This window comes from Panulirus ornatus, chromosome 62 (genome assembly GCF_036320965.1).
Source record: "Panulirus ornatus isolate Po-2019 chromosome 62, ASM3632096v1, whole genome shotgun sequence".
Classification (NCBI taxonomy): domain Eukaryota; kingdom Metazoa; phylum Arthropoda; class Malacostraca; order Decapoda; family Palinuridae; genus Panulirus; species Panulirus ornatus.
In genome coordinates, this window is record NC_092285.1 from 6,545,812 (window position 1) to 6,565,253 (window position 19,442).

Sequence of the window (19,442 nt, forward strand, 5' to 3'; positions counted from 1 at the left end):
GAGCAGTGTGGTTTCAGAAGTGGTAGAGGATCAGTGAATCAGTGTTTTCTTTGAAGAATATGTGTGAGAAATACTTAAGAAAAAATATGGATTTGTATGTAACATTTATGGATCAGGAGAAGGTACATGATAGGGTTGACAGAGATGCTTTGTGGAAGGTCTTAAGAGTATAAGGTGTGGGGGGTACGCTGCTAGAAACGGTGAAAAGTTTCTACCAAGGCTGTAAAGTATGTGCACAAGTAAGAAAAGAGTAGAGTGATTGGTTCCCTGGTTTCCAGTGAAATGTCAGTTTGTGCCAGGGGTGTGTGATGTCACATGGTTGTTTAATTTGTTTATGGATGAGGCGATTAGGGAGAATGGGGTAAGTATACAGTCTCTTGGGGATGAAAGGGCCTAGGAAGTCAGCCAGTTGCTGCTTGCAGATGATTTAACTCTGGTGGCTGATTCGAGGAGAAACTGCAGAAGTTGGTAACAGTTTGGAAAAGGGTGTGAAAGGAGAAAGCTGAGAGTAAATGTGAATAAGAGCAAGTTTATGAGGTTCACTAGCATTGAGGGACAAGTTAATTGGGATGTAAGTTTGAATGGAGAAAAACTGGAGGAAGTGAAGTGCTTTAGATATCTGTGTGTGTATATGAGTGGTTGGGCTATTCTTCGACTGTTTCCTGGTGCTAACCGAGTAATAATAATAATAATAATAATAATAATAATAACAATAATAATAATAATAATCATGGAAACCTGTACAAGATCTAAATCTTAATGTAATATACCTAATAATCTTTGAAGGTACGTGTATCAGACCTACATGATAATAATCACAGAAACCTGTTCAAGATCTACACCCTCACACAAAATAATCTTTGGAGCTACATACATCGTTCCTATGAGGTCAAAATATAATACTGGATAAAAAACCTTAAAATTTTTTTTTTTTAAACACCCAAAAATACAACACATCTCACTACACATGCCTGACAGGACTCCTGGCATACTTCATAAGCATATAATCAGGGCTGGATAAGTTAAATGAAGTACTACCTATGTAACTAACTTCCCACCAGGTATATCATTTCTATGTCATTTCACGTAGAAAATTAAACTTTAGATAATCAAAATAACAAACTTATGACATTTTTCAAGAACACTCCAGAATACCCCACACAAAGCATATCTCGATTATTACTACCTACACAGAACACTGACACTGCAGAACAAATTCAAGCAATGTTTCAGTGCTAGTTTCTACATGGCCTGAACTGAAAATTTCATCATATCTCCCCATCTCACAGACATTTGTGATCTTTTGAACTTCACATTTCCATCACCATAAAAGACCTCCCTATGACAGACTTAAGTCATTATTTGAGAAATAATGCTGATATCTTATTCCTACTTACTAGCCTTATTTCACACAAAATACACCATGATATCAGCAGCAATCAAAATCCAAAGACATTTCCAGACAACTCCACAATTAATCCCATTCACAAATGTCGGCATTATTACCATTTCTGACATCCAAAGAATTTTGCTAGGTTAGGTTACGTCTAGTTGAAATCAATTTTCAGACCATTTCTACCGCAAAACAATTCAGACAATTTCTATCTCAATGGACTGCTTCTGACCATTTTTATTGCAAAGGAACAATTCTGTCCATTTCTATAGCAAAGAAACAATGTTGACCTTTATCTGTATCAAAAAGTAACAAATCTGACTTTCATTTCCATCACAAAGGAACTCTGACCACTTTGATCGCAGATGAACAACTCCATCATTTCTATCGCAAAGGAACAATTCTGACCTCCATTCCCACCATAAATTCTGACCATTTCTATCTCAAATGAAAGATTCTGACCATCTCTATCACAAAGGAACAATTCTGACCATCTCTAATGCAAATGAACAATTCTATCTTTCCTATCACCCAGGAACAATTCTGACCATTTCTATCATAATGAAACAATTATGACCTTCAGTTCTATCACAATGTAACAGTTCTGACCATATCTATTGTCAAGGAACAATTCTGACCTTCAGTTCTATCACACTGTAACAGTTCTGACCATATCTATTGTCAAGGAACAATTCTGACCTTCAGTTCTATCACAATGGAACCATCCCGACCTTCATTTCTATAGCAAATCAACGATTCTATCATTTCTATCACAGAGGAACGATTTCGACCTTCATTTCTAGTGCAAACGAATTAGTCTAACTATCTCTATCGCCAAGGAATGATTCTGCCCTTCATTCCCTCCATACATTCTGACCATTTCTCTCTCCCATGAAATATTCAGACCACTTCTATCACAGAAAAACGATTCTGGCCTTCACTTCTATCGCCAAGGAACGGATCTGACCTTGATTTCTATCGCAAAGGAGCGACTGTGATCATTTCTATGGCAAATGATGGCTTCCCGACCTTGGTCTGGACCGTGAACAGGTGGACGTCCCCAAAACAGTCATCTCATCCAGCCCATCTCCCGGCCACCCGGGGGGGGGGGGGTGAATCCTCATCTCGCCCTCTCCAAACGTGATAGATTATTCTCTCCCACTCAACAATGCTAGAAAAAAAAAATGGTGGAGGGAGAGCGACAATAATGGCTAGAAATGGGCTCGCACTCTTTAACAGCTTTGTCTTAATAAATCATTTATCCGTGTGGGTTGATGCGCTACCTGAGGAGGAGGTTCTCTCGACATCTGACTGCAGGCTCCGAGGGATCCCCTTATAAAGGACCAGAGTGCAATAGATCTTTTTGACGATGCTGACAATCACGCACATCCTGAGGAGGGGCAGCTCAGGAGTCGTCAGGTCAGGTCAACTGCTGGAGGAGGCGAGGATGTCGACAGGCCAAACCCCCTGACTCACTGGCGCCCTCCCCCGACACAGGCGCCCTGGCTCGCTCCCTTCCTCCTAACCATCTCCCCATCTCTCACCATATGCACCCCCCCTCCACCACCTCCCTCCCCTCCCCATTCTCTCTCCCCAACCCCAGCCCAAACCACAGGGTATAGCAATCTCCCATAGGCCACGGGAGGTTCACAAGAAGGTTATCAACACGGTCTTACCTGAGCTAAGAGTCGGATGACACCCAGTCGGATTTATATCGATATCCTAGATAGCGACGCCATGTTCCCTCATCGCCGGACTGGGCGAACCATCTTCTACGATTTTCTGAGGGCGTGTGCACGCACTACACCTGACGCCGGGCACTCATGACAATCCGTGTGGCACTAATCTCACGGAGAATCACGCGGGTCCTTAGTTATTCCTTATCATAAGCGGATAAAAGAACAATTTATGACTCCTTAACCACATATTTCTACCGACCCAAACTTTACTCAATTTAACTCTGCACAGCCATAGTCTTTGAAAAATGATGACTTGCACCCAAACGGCCATTATTTAACATGATTTATAATTAAGAAATATTTCATATGTACATTGACTTATAAACTATCCATTTTTATATCTATTTTATTAAATCTAACCTGTCAATGGGAATTGACAATGATATGTTCAAAGTGGTTTCATCCCATTATCTGCTCATAATAGACCCTAAATGGGATGGAAAATATATCTAGATATTTTAAAGTCGCCATAGAATTGAAAAAGAAGTGATCAAGAGAGTAAATTTCATAGGGGCTCGGAAAGGAAGATAGTTATGTAGTATTGGAACATTCGGGCCAGAAGGGACTGACATCGTCTGCAAGAGACACTTGGACTCACGACGTCATGTTAATACTCCGTACTTCCCATCTCGCCCGCGGGTATAATGTCTATTAATGTATCACTTGTTAAATGGTGGAGAAATCGACAGGGATTTATACATATATAAACAATAGAATTATTTGTGTGTATGGCGTATGTGTAGTTATCGTGGATGGCCGTATTTGACATTGACCGGCCGTTTATCTTCATGTATCTGGGTGGGAAATGGCCTGATTTTGTCACTGGTTTTCTTGAATGTTAGATTGAAACAGTGTAGTAGGTTTTGAGTACCTGCGCATTGCCGACATACTCTGATTAAGGTTTGTCATGATGCAATCACACCGTATCTTTCTTATAGGTCATGATGCAATAACTAGGGCCATAGAGTATTTATTACGCTTTCCGTTTTATAGACATTGTTAATGTATTTATGTTCTTTATTGACAGTTCAACTGCTTTTGTTGACAGTCTCTGGGAAAGCCTGTATATTATGGCAGAAAGTTTAAGGTTGGAGTGGTTTGTCAGTATAGATGTATGCTAATGTAAATTCTTTCATTAGGATCAGGGTTGGTCTACATTTTTAGTCATATTTTAATGTACACATTGTATTAACCAAATGAACCTGTCACACGAAAAATAGAGCATTAATGAATGAAGCATTTAAATTTTTAAAATAAGACTTTGTATGAATGCATGTATTAAAAGAATTAATTTTCTTAATATATATATATATATATATATATATATATATATATATATGTAAGTACCAATTTAGATATGGGTTGAGCTTAGTACAAACTTCCTCATGTATCATTTTACAAGGAGTATCTATCAGCGTATGCGTCTGGTCTTCAGTTATTTCATGTATACTTTCATGCATGGGTTGTGTTAGTTACTTCATCACCAGTGATTGGTATTCACTTGTTAAAATGAACTTGCCAACTGTTCAAGTAGCTTGTCTGTGAATTGTGCTGATTAACAGTTTATTAGTTTTGTTAGCAGAAATCCTCCTTAGTGTAATTATTATCGATGATGCTTTCCGTGGATACTTAAATTTAAAGATCCTGTGAAACCCATGAATAACCAAGCCAACTTTCCCAGAATGATAGAAATTGATAAATTAAAGGTCAGTGTTAAGGTCCCAGTCATCAAAACCTAACCGTACATGATTAACCTAATTTAACCAGACCAGCATGGCGTAACCAAGTCTCCTGGGTACAGGTTTTGCATCGCAGACCAACCTCCAGGATTTAGGTGGTGTTCTAATGGTTTGTTTATGTCCTCAAATAACCTACATTACTTCAAAAAGTGACTATAATAATTGCACATCAGTATAACGTAATTTCACTCCTTTCGTATAACTCTGGAGGCTGCCCATATCTTTCATGAATTTCTTTGTGTACTTCTTGTAGCATTATGGGTGATGGAAAAGCGAAGGTTACTAGTAAAGTCATACAAGAAACAAGAATTAGAGATGCAGGAAATCATGGAGACTTTCAAGGTTGAGTGCATGGGAAACTATCATGATAATGTGTCGCACATGCCTGAACTGCAATGTATGGATGGTATAACATATTTCTGTAAAGCTAGGATAGGTTTACAAAAAGTTAGAAATTAATAAATCACATCTCATAGTGAAAGATGTGGTATGTGGTACAGATGATTCTATAGAAAGATGTATGGATGAGTCATATAGGTTGGCGTGGCCATAAAAAGTGCATAGTACTTAATAGATTTGGTAAAGTGTTATAAGATAATAAAAGTGAGAATATAAGAAGAAAATATTGAAAAATGGGTGTAGGCTTTTATTGTTATGCTTTTTTTTATCAACAGACATTTAATTCGGACCATTACTGAGGGTGTATGGAGCTAATGAGGACTTTGTTTTCAATAGAGAGTTGATCAGGGAAAGTGCATCAATTGTTGTACCTTGAAAAACAAGTACCTGTGAAGATGAGCAAAGGAATCATTTTCATACCTGATTTTTTTCTCCAACCTCAGTGAGGTGACATTAGGAACAAAGGAAGTGTCCTTGTAATAATTTAGCTCTCTAGCTGTCTTATCAAAAATAGTGCCAACCATTCACAACTAAACCCCATAGACTATGCAATGGTTTACCTTGACTGCTTCATATACCCAGGTCCAACCCATTGACATTGCCATAAAGAGTGCATTGTATTTAATAGATTTGGTAAGGTGTTATATGACAATAAAACTGAGAGTATAAGAAGAAAATATATGTCCTATATGTCCTATTCTTTGCACTTCTCTTGTCCTTCTGAATGCCCAGGTCCTGTCCCAAATATCTCCTTCACTCTGCTCTTCCGTCTCCTGATGGTGTCCCCCTCCTCCCTACTTCTGATAGATAAAACCTGTCTTTCTTTGACCTTTTTTTATGCATTAACTAGTTCAGCTCACCCTGGTGAGCCTACTCAGTGAGACGGCTCTTATCACCACACCTTTCTTGGTGTCATTTTGTTCTTGATCTGCTTTCCTCGTGCAATGTATTGTCGTTAGGCATTTGATTTCTAACATCTCTCTCATTATTTTGCAGGCAAGACCCAAGATTCACTCCCAAAACACCAGTGAGATTACTCTACTTTCTCCTATCAGATGCTTTCCCAGTTTCTGTAGATTTTTGGAGTCTGTCACCAGACTCATGTCACCTGCAGATGGCAAATGATTCATGTCCCATGTTCCCCCAACCCCCAGCATACTGTAAACCTCCCCTTCACTCAAATAATAAATAAATCATTCATGGAGTATCAGTATTTATATCGTTTATGCCATTAATGAATTCACATTAACAAAGTTTTGTATGGGTGGCAGGGCCATATATGCAATGAGAATGTGTATGGTTTTTGAACCGAATGCCAGAAGAATATTGTAAGATTTAGTGGATAGGAGCTTAAAGAGAAAGAGTTGCTCCTTGGGGAAGTACCATTGTAAAGTTTGAAGGTTTTGGAGGTGCAGTCTTTTTGAATGACTCTGACTTGGGATTGGCAATACAAAATGAAATTGGTTAACCTATTTTTATTCTTTTTTTTTTTGATGATAGTAATTGTTTTTGAATATACAGTTATGGAATATGATTAACCATAAACTTGCTTTAAACTGCATGCTCATTGCAGATTGGCTGGCGGTAACCATGAACTTGCTTTAAACTGCATGCTCATTGCAGATTGGCTGGCGTGGGAGTTAGATGTCGGCAGAAGCACACACTTCCTGACTTACCATATGATTATAATGCTTTAGAGCCAGTCATCAGTGCTGAAATTATGCAGCTCCATCACTCCAAGCACCACCAGACCTATGTCAATAACCTCAATGTTGCTGAGGAGAAATTAGCTGAAGCCAAGGCAAAAGGTTTGATAGCCACTAAATTTTTTTTTATGTGAATATTTTCTTTATGAGATGGCACTGTTATATATTTTTACTGCATTCTGCTTGCTTTAGGGTACTCAGCAAGTGAAAAGGCACCTCTGATGAGAATCTATCTTTGTCATGAAATAAGACTACATACAGTCTTGTTAAAGAGCTTGCTGCAAAGGAGTCTGTTTTGTCCCTGTTGCTGACTGGAACACAGCCTTGAAGCTGCAGGAGCCCTTGGATCTCTAAGAATGGGGTCCTAGGGTTGTATGATAACAATTATTATTGAATTATGTTGATCACTTGTTATACGAAGTTGTTTTATGTGAACTTACAATTTTGATATACCTATGACTCGTGATAAAGATCCAAATTGCACACACACCAGACACTTACTCCTCTACCCCAGTAGACAGACACACATCACCAAACTTCTAGACCTATGGTCTCACCAACTGGATTTGGCTAAAAAGACAGTCACACATAACATTTCTTGATGTATGGTTCCTGCCATTGGATGTGGCTATCTGTTTTAGTACTGTAGAGGCCCCAAAGAAGGGGGTCTCAAGGCAGGAAGGTAAGATATGGTTTACTTACTACAAATGTACAAATTCCCATTGGCAGATGAATATAAAACTCCACACTTGAGAAATAAGATGGCCAGTGTATTTTGGTCCAAGTGAGTAGCATGAAATTTAAGACAAAAGTAGTAGTTTGGCAACATGAGGAAGGTTAGCAATATCATTTCAAGTCACAAGATCAGTCATATGGTTCATGGTGAGGTTACCTAAGGCACACTACCCCAAACCTTACATGTTGCATAACCTGACCTAGTTTTTCTTGTGTTTTTTGAACTAAGTTTCATGCCATTCTTTTGAAGAAGGTACTAGTGTTTGGACTGAAATACAGTAAACCTTCAGTTTAACAGAAGGGGTGTCAGTTAATGCTGAAGTCTGTTAAAATCAAATGTAACCTATTTCTGTGCCACATTTAAGTTCACACGCTTTCTTTTAACTCCTCTGTCACTTGATGTCATTTTGAATTGTAAGGATTGCAAAATAATGAATAAAGTCACAATTCTGAAATAACAGTTCAGTATTTGAAGGTCCATTAAATCCGAAATCCATTATATCGGGCCATTAAATCGAGGGTTTACCGCATATAATTCCCAGGTTTTTCTCACATACTCTTTCTCATATAGTTGTTTGCATTTTCCACATTAGTGGTGTAGCATCAGGAACACATGAATGAGCATTAGAGGAAAAAAACCTGTGCTTGGCTCCTTCCTCTGTTCCATCTTTCACAAAGTAATACAAGAGGTGAAGACTTCCAGGGCCCCCCACTCCCACCTGCCTAAATCAACTAGTATTATGGGCTGTATTCTTTCACCTCAGTTTTGAGGGATAAATTCCCAGCGATCAGACAGCCCATCTTTGCACTTTACATCCAAGAGTCTCACATTTGCACACTTGTCATTTAGAACATAACCCAACAAATCCCATTTACCCCTAGCCCCACTCATACTTTTGTATGTCCCTTTTTTTTAAACCTGGTGTACCTAATCACCAGTTCTTTTTCAGCACACAACTCCAAAAGCTGTATGCCATTTTCATTCATGCTGGATATCCCCATACCTCCTAGTTATATCTTCAACTGCCACTTAAACCATTACTGATAAGATTGCTGATGTACTCACTTAGCTCCCATCTATCTATCTACATTTATCCGTGTCCTAACATGCCTCCCTCACATACACTGTTCCACTCATTTTTCCTTCATTTCTCTCCCTCCACTATTCTTTCACCCCATTTGCCCATGTCATAGCTGGTCTTCCTCTCACACCAACCATGTCATAGCTGGTCTTCCTCTCACACCAACTCCTTCAACTGTACTACCATACAGTCTCCTTTTGAACTCCCAGTCTTGCATTCTTTCCACATGCCCAAACCACCTCAAAGTATTACATTTCACCCACTCTACCACCCCACAATTCATTCCCCTTGCATTCCCTGCCATACCACATCTTTCATTTCTTTATTCATTCCATCTAGTCACACCACATACTCTGCTCATATAGCTCATTTCCACAGCCTGGATTCTTGACCCCTGTAACTCATTCCATATCCATGTTTTGGCTGCATAGGTTGTGGTTGGGAGGACTATACTGTCCCTTAATCCTCTTTTCCATTCTTACACCTCTACACTTTGTTATTATGCTAAGGGACCCAATGGTTCTCCTACTCTATAATGCTGTCTCCCCTATCTTTCCCTCCAAATCACCAAACTTACCCAAGACAGCTCCTGAATACTTTAATTCTCTCACCTCTTCCAGTCTTCCTCCGTCCATATCCTAAGCATGCTTTAGTACACCTTACTTCCCTCTATATGGTATTACAAAATCTATACTTTCACTCTGTTTCTTTCCAAACACTTTTACTTAACTTTTACTTGCATTTACTTTCAATCCTTGTGCTTCCACATATAAATCACACAACCTTCGCAACTCCTCTTCACTCTTAGGAAACAACACAGTATCATCCACAAACAGCTTGCCACTAGCCAACATATTTCACCGTCATTTCTCTAGTTTAGCTTTCATATATATATATATGTATATATATATATATTTTTCTTTTCTTTCTTTCAAACTATTCATCATTTCCCTCGTTAGCGAGGTAGCGTTAAGAACAGAGAACTGGGCCTTTGAGAGAATATCCTCAGCTGGCCCCCTTCTCTGTTCCTTCTTTTGGAAAATTAAAAAAAAATAATGAAATGGCCCAACCCACCCCCATACACATGTATATACATACACGTCCACACACGCAAATATACATATCTATACATCTCAATGTACACATATATACACACACAGACACATACATATATACCCATGCACACAGTTCACACTGTCTGCCTTTATTCATTCCCATCGCCACCTCGCCACACATGGAATACCATCCCCCTCCCCCCTCATGTGTGCGAGGTAGCGCTAGGAAAAGACAACAAAGGCCCCATTCGTTCACACTCAGTCTCTAGCTGTCATGCAATAATGCCCGAAACCACAGCTCCCTTTCCATATCCAGGCCCCACACAACTTTCCATGGTTTACCCCAGACGCTTCACATGCCCTGATTCAATCCACTGACAGCACGTCAACCCCGGTATACCACATCGATCAATTCACTCTATTCCTTGCCCGCCTTTCACCCTTCTGCATGTTCAGGCCCCAATCACTCAAAATCTTTTTCACTCCATCTTTCCACCTCCAATTTGGTCTCCCACTTCTCGTTCCCTCCACCTCCGACATATATATCCTCTTGGTCAATCTTTCCTCACTCATTCTCTCCATGTGCCCAAACCATTTCAAAACACCCTCTTCTGCTCTCTCAACCATGCTCTTTTTATTTCCACATATCTCTCTTACCCTTACATTACTTACTCAATCAAACAACCTCACACCACATATTGTCCTCAAACATCTCATTTCCAGCACATCCACCCTCCTGCTCACAACTCTATCCATAGCCCACGCCTCGCAACCATACAACATTGTTGGAACCACTATTCCTTCAAACATACCCATTTTTGCTTTCCGAGATAATGTTCTCGACTTCCAAACATTCTTCAAGGCTCCCAGGATTTTCGCCCCCTCCCCCACCCTATGCTTCACTTCCGCTTCCATGGTTCCATCCGCTGCCAGATTCACTCCCAGATATCTAAAACACTTTACTTCCTCCAGTTTTTCTCCATTCAAACTTACCTCCCAGTTGACTTGACCCTCAACCCTACTGTACCTAATAACCTTGCTCTTATTCACATTTACTCTCAACTTTCTTCTTTCACACACTTTACCAAACTCAGTCACCAGCTTCTGCAGTTTCTCACATGAATCAGCCACCAGCGCTGTATCATCAGCAAACAACAACTGACTCACTTCCTAAGCTCTCACATCCACAACAGACTGCATACTTGCCACTCTTTCCAAACCTCTTGCATTCACCTCCTAACAACCCCATCCATAAACAAATTAAACAACCATGGAGACATCACACACCCCTGCCGCAAACTTACATTCTTTAAGAACCAATCGCCTTCCTCTCTTCCTACACGTACACATGCCTTACATCCTCGATAAAAACTTTTCAATGCTTGTAACATCTTGCCTCCCACACCATGTATTCTTAGTACCTTCCACAGAGCATCTCTATCAACTCTATCATATGCCTTCTCCAGATCCATAAATGCTACATACAAATCCATTTGCTTTTCTAAGTATTTCTCACATACATTCTTCAAAGCAAACACCTGATCCACACATCCTCTACCACTTCTGAAACCACACTGCTCTTCCCCAATCTGATGCTCTGTACATGCTTTCACCCTCTCAATCAATACCCTCCCATATGATTTACCAGGAATACTCAACAAACTTATACCTCTGTAATTTGAGCACTCACTCTTATCCCCTTTGCCTTTGTACAATGGCACTATGCAAGCATTCCGCCAATCCTCAGGCATCTCACCATGAATCATACATACATTAAATAACCTTACCAACAAGTCAACAATACAGTCACCCCCTTTTTTGATAACTTCCACTGCAATACCATCCAAACCTGCTGCCTTGCCGGCTTTCATCTTCCACAAAGCTTTTACTACCTCTTCTCTGTTTACCAAAACATTTTCCCTAACCCTCTCACTTTGCACACCACCTCGACCAAAACACCCCATATCTGCCACTCTATCATCAAACACATTCAACAAACCTTCAAAATACTCACTCCATCTCCTTCTCACATCACCACTACTTATCACCTCCCCATTAGCCCCCTTCACTGAAGTTCCCATTTGCTCCCTTGTCTTACGCACTTTATTTACCTCCTTCCAGAACATCTTTTTTTCTCCCTAAAATTCAATGATACTCTCTCACCCCAACTCTCATTTGCCCTCTTTTTCACCTCTTGCACCTTTCTCTTGACCTCCTGCCTCTTTCTTTTATACATCTCCCACTCATTTGCATTTTTTCCCTGCAAAATCGTCCAAATGCCTCTCTCTTTTTCACTAATAATCTTACTTCTTTATCCCACCACTCACTACCCTTTCTAATCAACCCACCTCCCACGCTTCTCATGCCACAAGCATCTTTTGCGCAATCCATCACTGCTTCTCTAAATACATCCCATTCCTCCCCCACTCCCCTTACCTCCTTTGTTCTCACCTTTTTCCATTCTGTAGTCAGTCTCTCCTGGTACTTCCTCACACAAGTCTCCTTCCCAAGCTCACTTACTCTCAACACTCTCTTCACCCCAACATTCTCTCTTCTTTTCTGAAAACCCACACAAATCTTCACCTTCGCCTCCACAAGATAATGATCAGACATCCCTCCAGTTGCACCTCTCAACACAATAACATCCAAAAGTCTCTCTTTCGCGCGCCTGTCAATTAACACGTAATCCAGTAGCGCTCTCTGGCCATCTCTCCTACTTACATATGTATACTTATGTATATCTCGCTTTTTAAACCAGGTATTCCCAATCACCAGTCCTTTTTCACCACATAAAACTATAAGTTGTTAGGGAGGTGAATGCAAGAGTTTTGGAAAGAGGGGCAAGTATGAAGTCTGTTGGGGATGAGAGAGCTTGGGATGTGAGTCAGTTGTTGTTCGCTGATGATACAGCACTGGTGGCTGATTCATGTGAGAAACTGCAGAAGCTGGTGACTGGGTTTGGTAAAGTGTGTGAAAGAAGAAAGTTAAGAGTAAATGTGAATAAGAGCAAGGTTATTAGGTACAGTAGGGTTGAGGGTCAAGTCAATTGGGAGGTGAGTTTGAATGGAGAAAAACTGGAGGAAGTGAAGTGTTTTAGATATCTGGGAGTGGATCTGGCAGCGGATGGAACCATGGAAGCGGAAGTGGATCATAGGGTGGGGGAGGGGGCGAAAATTCTGGGAGCCTTGAAGAATGTGTGGAAGTCGAGAACATTATCTCGGAAAGCAAAAATGGGTATGTTTGAAGGAATAGTGGTTCCAACAATGTTGTATGGTTACGAGGCGTGGGCTATGGATAGAGTTGTGCGCAGGAGGATGGATGTGCTGGAAATGAGATGTTTGAGGACAATGTGTGGTGTGAGGTGGTTTGATCGAGTAAGTAACGTAAGGGTAAGAGAGATGTGTGGAAATAAAAAGGGCGTGGTTGAGAGAGCAGAAAAGGGTGTTTTGAAATGGTTCGGGCACATGGAGAGAATGAGCGAGGAAAGATTGACCAAGAGAATATATGTGTCGGAGGAGGAGGGAACGAGGAGAAGAGGGAGACCAAATTGGAGGTGGAAAGATGGAGTGAAAAAGATTTTGTGTGATCGGGGCCTGAACATGCAGGAGGGTGAAAGGAGGGCAAGGAATAGAGTGAATTGGAGCGATGTGGTATACAGGGTTGACGTGCTGTCAGTGAATTGAATCAAGGCATGTGAAGCATCTGGGGTAAACCATGGAAAGCTGTGTAGATATGTATATTTGCGTGTGTGGACGTATGTATGTACATGTGTATGGGGGTGGGTTGGGCCATTTCTTTCCTTGCGCTACCTCGCAAACGCGGGAGACAGCAACAAAGCAAAAAAAATATATATATATGTATATATATATATATATATATATATATATATATATATATATATATATATATATATATATATATCTCCTTCTCACATCACCACTACTTGTTATCACCTCCCCATTTGCGCCCTTCACTGAAGTTCCCATTTGCTCCCTTGTCTTACGCACTTTATTTACCTCCTTCCAGAACATCTTTTTATTCTCCCTAAAATTTAATGATACTCTCTCACCCCAACTCTCATTTGCCCTTTTTTTTTCACCTCTTGCACCTTTCTCTTGACCTCCTGTCTCTTTCTTTTATACATCTCCCACTCAATTGCATTTTTTCCCTGCAAAAATCGTCCAAATGCCTCTCTCTTCTCTTTCACTAATACTCTTACTTCTTCATCCCACCACTCACTACCCTTTCTAATCAACCCACCTCCCACTCTTCTCATGCCACAAGCATCTTTTGCGCAATCCATCTCTGATTCCCTAAATACATCCCATTCCTCCCCCACTCCCCTTACTTCCATTGTTCTCACCTTTTTCCATTCTGTACTCAGTCTCTCCTGGTACTTCCTCACACAAGTCTCCTTCCCAAGCTCACTTACTCTCACCACCCTCTTCACCCCAACATTCACTCTTCTTTTCTGAAAACCCATACAAATCTTCACCTTAGCCTCCACAAGATAATGATCAGACATCCCTCCAGTTGCACCTCTCAGCACATTAACATCCAAAATGATGTGAGAAGGAGATGGAGTGAGTATTTTGAAGGTTTGTTGAATGTGTTTGATGATAGAGTGGCAGATATAGGGTGTTTTGGTCGAGGTGGTGTGCAAAGTGAGAGGGTTAGGGAAAATGATTTGGTAAACAGAGAAGTGGTAGTGAAAGCTTTGCGGAAGATGAAAGCCAGCAAGGCAGCAGGTTTGGATGGTATTGCAGTGGAATTTATTAAAAAAGGGGGTGACTGTATTGTTGACTGGTTGGTAAGGTTATTTAATGTATGTATGACTCATGGTGAGGTGCCTGAGGATTGGCGGAATGCGTGCATAGTGCCATTGTACAAAGGCAAAGGGGATAAGAGTGAGTGCTCAAATTACAGAGGTATAAGTTTGTTGAGTATTCCTGGTAAATTATATGGGAGGGTATTGATTGAGAGGGTGAAGGCATGTACAGAGCATCAGATTGGGGAAGAGCAGTGTGGATTCAGAAGTGGTAGAGGATGTGTGGATCAGGTGTTTGCTTTGAAGAATGTATGTGAGAAATACTTAGAAAAGCAAATGGATTTGTATGTAGCATTTATGGATCTGGAGAAGGCATATGATAGAGTTGATAGAGATGCTCTGTGGAAGGCATTAGGAATATATGGTGTGGGAGGAAAGTTGTTAGAAGCAGTGAAAAGTTTTTATCGAGGATGTAAGGCATGTGTACGTGTAGGAAGAGAGGAAAGCGATTGGTTCTCAGTGAATGTAGGTTTGTGGCAGGGGTGTGTGATGTCTCCATGGTTGTTTAATTTGTTTATGGATGGGGTTGTTAGGGAGGTAAATGCAAGAGTTTTGGAAAGAGGGGCAAGTATGAAGTCTGTTGGGGATGAGAGAGCTTGGGAAGTGAGTCAGTTGTTGTTCGCTGATGATACAGCGCTGGTGGCTGATTCATATGAGAAACTGCAGAAGCTGGTGACTGAGTTTGGTAAAGTGTGTGGAAGAAGAAAGTTAAGAGTAAATGTGAATAAGAGCAAGGTTATTAGGTACAGTAGGGTTGAGGGTCAAGTCAATTGGGAGGTGAGTTTGAATGGAGAAAAACTGGAGGAAGTGAAGTGTTTTAGATATCTGGAAGTGGATCTGGCAGCGGATGGAACCATGGAAGCGGAAGTGGATCATAGGGTGGGGAGGGGGGAAAATTCTGGGAGCCTTGAAGAATGTGTGGAAGTCGAGAACATTATCTCGGAAAGCAAAAATGGGTATGTTTGAAGGAATAGTGGTTCCAACAATGTTGTATGGTTGCGAGGCGTGGGCTATGGATAGAGTTGTGCGCAGGAGGATGGATGTGCTGGAAATGAGATGTTTGAGGACAATGTGTAGTGTGAGGTGGTTTGATCGAGTGAGTAACGTAAGGGTAAGAGAGATGTGTGGAAATAAAAAGAGCGTGGTTGAGAGAGCAGAAGAGGGTGTTTTGAAGTGGTTTGGGCACATGGAGAGAATGAGTGAGGAAAGATTGACCAAGAGGATATATGTGTCGGAGGTGGAGGGAACGAGGAGAAGAGGGAGACCAAATTGGAGGTGGAAAGATAGAGTGAAAAAGATTTTGTGTGATCGGGGCCTGAACATGCAGGAGGGTGAAAGGAGGGCAAGGAATAGAGTGAATTGGAGCGATGTGGTATACCGGGGTTGACGTGCTGTCAGTGGATTGAATCAAGGCATGTGAAGCGTCTGGGGTAAACCATGGAAAGCTGTGTAGGTATGTATATTTGCGTGTGTGGACGTATGTATATACATGTGTATGGCGGGGATTGGGCCATTTCTTTCGTCTGTTTCCTTGCGCTACCTCGCAAACGCGGGAGACAGCGACAAAGTATAATGAATAAAATAAATAAATATATATATATATATATATATATATATATATATATATATATATATATTTATTTATTTTATTCATTATACTTTGTCGCTGTCTCCCGCGTTTGCGAGGTAGCGCAAGGAAACAGACGAAAGAAATGGCCCAATCCCCGCCATACACATGTATATACATACGTCCACACACGCAAATATACATACCTACACAGCTTTCCATATATATATGTATATATATATATATATATATATATATATATATATATATATATATATATATATATATGTATATATATATATATATATATATATATATATATATATATATTATCCCTGGGGATAGGGGAGAAAGAATACTTCCCACGTATTCCCTGCGTGTCGTAGAAGGCGACTAAAAGGGAAGGGAGCGGGGGGCTGGAAATCCTCCCCTCTCGTGTTTTTTTTTTTTTTTTTTTTTTTTTTTTTTTTTTTTTTTTTTCCAAAAGAAGGAACAGAGAAGGGGGCCGGGTGAGGATGTTCCCTCAGGGGCCCAGTCCTCTGTTCTTAACGCTACCTCGCTATCGCGGGAAATGGCGGATAGTATGAAAAAAAAAAAAAAAAAAAAAAAAAAAAATATATATATATATATATATATATATATATATATATATATATATATATATATATATATATATATATATATATACTTCCCACGCATTCCTCACATGTAGTAGAAGGCGACTAAAGGGGACGGGATCGGGGGGCCAGAAACCCTCCACTCCTTGTAGTTTAACTTTCTAAAAGGGGAAACAGAAAAAGGAGTCACGCGAGGAGTGCTCATCCTCCTCGATGGCTCAGATTGGGATGTCTAAATGTGTGTGGATGTAACCAAGATGAGAAAAAAGGAGAGATAGGTAGTATGTTTGAGGAAAGGAACCTGGATGTTTGGCTCTAAGTGAAACGAAGCTCAAGGGTAAAGGGGAAGAGTGGTTTGGGAATGTCTTGGGAGTAAAGTCAGGGGTTAGTGAGAGGACAAGAGCAAGGGAAGGAGTACCACTACTCCTGAATCAGGAGGTGTGGGAGTATGTGATAGAGTTTAAGAAAGTAAATTCTAGATTGATATGGGTAAAACTGAAAGTTGATGGAGAGAGATGGGTGATTATTGGTGCATATGCACCTGGGCATGAGAAGAAAGATCATGAGAGGCAAGTGTTTTGGGAGCAGCTGAATGAGTGTGTTAGTGGTTTTGATGCACAAGACTGGGTTATAGTGATGGGTGATTTGAATGCAAAGGTGAGTAATGTGGCAGTTGAGGGAATAATTGGTATACATGGAGTGTTCAGTGTTGTAAATGGGAATGGTGAAGAGCTTGTAGATTTATGTGCTGAAAAAGGACTGGTGATTGGAAATACCTGGTTTAAAAAGCGAGATATACATAAGTATACATATGTAAGTAGGAGAGATGGCCAGAGAGCGCTACATACGTCCACACACGCAAATAGACATACCTACACAGCTTTCCATGGTTTACCCCAGACGCTTCACATGCCCTGATTCAATCCACTGACAGCACGTCAACCCAGGTATACCACATCGATCCAATTCACTCTATTCCTTGCCCTCCTTTCACCCTCCTGCATGTTCAGGCCCCGATCACACAAAATCTTCTTCACTCCATCTTTCCACCTCCAATTTGGTCTCCCTCTTCTCCTCGTTCCCTCCTCCTCCGTCGCATATATCCTCTTGGTCAATCTTTCCTCACTCATTCTCTCCATGTGCCCAAACCATTTCAAAACACCCTCTTCTGCTCTCTCAACCACGCTCTTTTTATTTCCACACATCTCTCTTACCCTTACGTTACTTACTCGATCAAACCACCTCACACCACACATTGTCCTCAAACATCTCATTTCCAGCACATCCATCCTCCTGCGCACCACTCTATCCATAGCCCACGCCTCGCAACCATACAACATTGTTGGAACCACTATTCCTTCAAACATACCCATTTTTGCTTTCCGAGATAATGTTCTCGACTTCCACACATTCTTCAAGGCTCCCAGAATTTTCACCCCCTCCCCCACCCTATGATCCACTTCCGCTTCCATGGTTCCATCCGCTGCCAGATCCACTCCCAGATATCTAAAACACTTTACTTCCTCCAGTTTTTCTCCATTCAAACTTACCTCCCAATTGACTTGACCCTCAACCCTACTGTACCTAATTACCTTGCTCTTATTCACATTTACTCTTAACTTTCTTCTTTCACACACTTTACCAAACTCAGTCACCAGCTTCTGCAGTTTCTCACATGAATCAGCCACCAGCACTGTATCATCAGAGAACAACAACTGACTCACTTCCCAAGCTCTCTCATCCCCAACAGACTTCATACTTGCCCCTCTTTCCAAAACTCTTGCATTCACCTCGCTAACAACCCCATCCATAACCAAATTAAAAAACCATTGAGACATCACACACCCCTGCTGCAAACCTACATTCACAGAGAACCAATCACTTTCCTCTCTTCCTACACGTACACATGCCTTACATCCTCAATAAAAACTTTTCACTGCTTCTAACAACTTGCCTCCCACACCATATATTCTTAATACCTTCCACAGAGCATCTCTATCAACTCTATCATATGCCTTCTCCAGATCCATAAATGCTACATACAAATCCATTTGCTTTTCTAAGTATTTCTCACATACATTCTTCAAAGCAAACACCTGATCCACACATCCTCTACCACTTCTCAAACCACACTGCTCTTCCCCAATCTGATGCTTTGTATATATATATATATATATATATATATATATATATATATACTTATGTAAGTAGGAGAGATGGCCAGAGAGTGTTATTGGATTACGTGTTAATTGACAGGCGCGCGAAAGAGAGACTTTTGGATGTTAATGTGCTGAGAGGTGCAACTGGAGGGATGTCTGATCATTATCTTGTGGAGGCTAAGGTGAAGATTTGTATGGGTTTTCAGAAAAGAAGAGTGAATGTTGGGGTGAAGAGGGTGGTGAGAGTAAGTGAGCTTGGGAAGGAGACTTGTGTGAGGAAGTACCAGGAGAGACTGAGTACAGAATGGAAAAAGGTGAGAACAATGGATGTAAGGGGAGCGGGGGAGGAATGGGATGTATTTAGGGAATCAGTGATGGATTGCGCAAAAGATGCTTGTGGCATGAGAAGAGTGGGAGGTGGGT

The 19,442-nt window shown here is 40.8% G+C and overlaps 1 protein-coding gene and 1 pseudogene across 1 annotated transcript in view; one reads left to right on the top strand and one right to left on the bottom strand.

Annotated features, from left to right (window-relative positions):
- Positions 1 to 3,369, bottom strand: part of LOC139745773 (uncharacterized) — a 370,344-nt pseudogene extending 366,975 nt beyond the window's left edge.
- Positions 3,370 to 3,642: 273 nt separating this feature from the next.
- LOC139745774 (superoxide dismutase [Mn], mitochondrial-like) overlaps positions 3,643 to 19,442 on the top strand; it is a 48,822-nt gene continuing 33,022 nt past the window's right edge. Inside the window, exons 1-2 of the mRNA XM_071656316.1 lie at positions 3,643 to 3,771; positions 6,894 to 7,078. Coding sequence (XP_071512417.1) covers positions 3,737 to 3,771; positions 6,894 to 7,078 — 220 coding nt within the window. The 5' untranslated portion in view covers positions 3,643 to 3,736. The remainder of the gene's footprint in view (positions 3,772 to 6,893; positions 7,079 to 19,442) is intronic.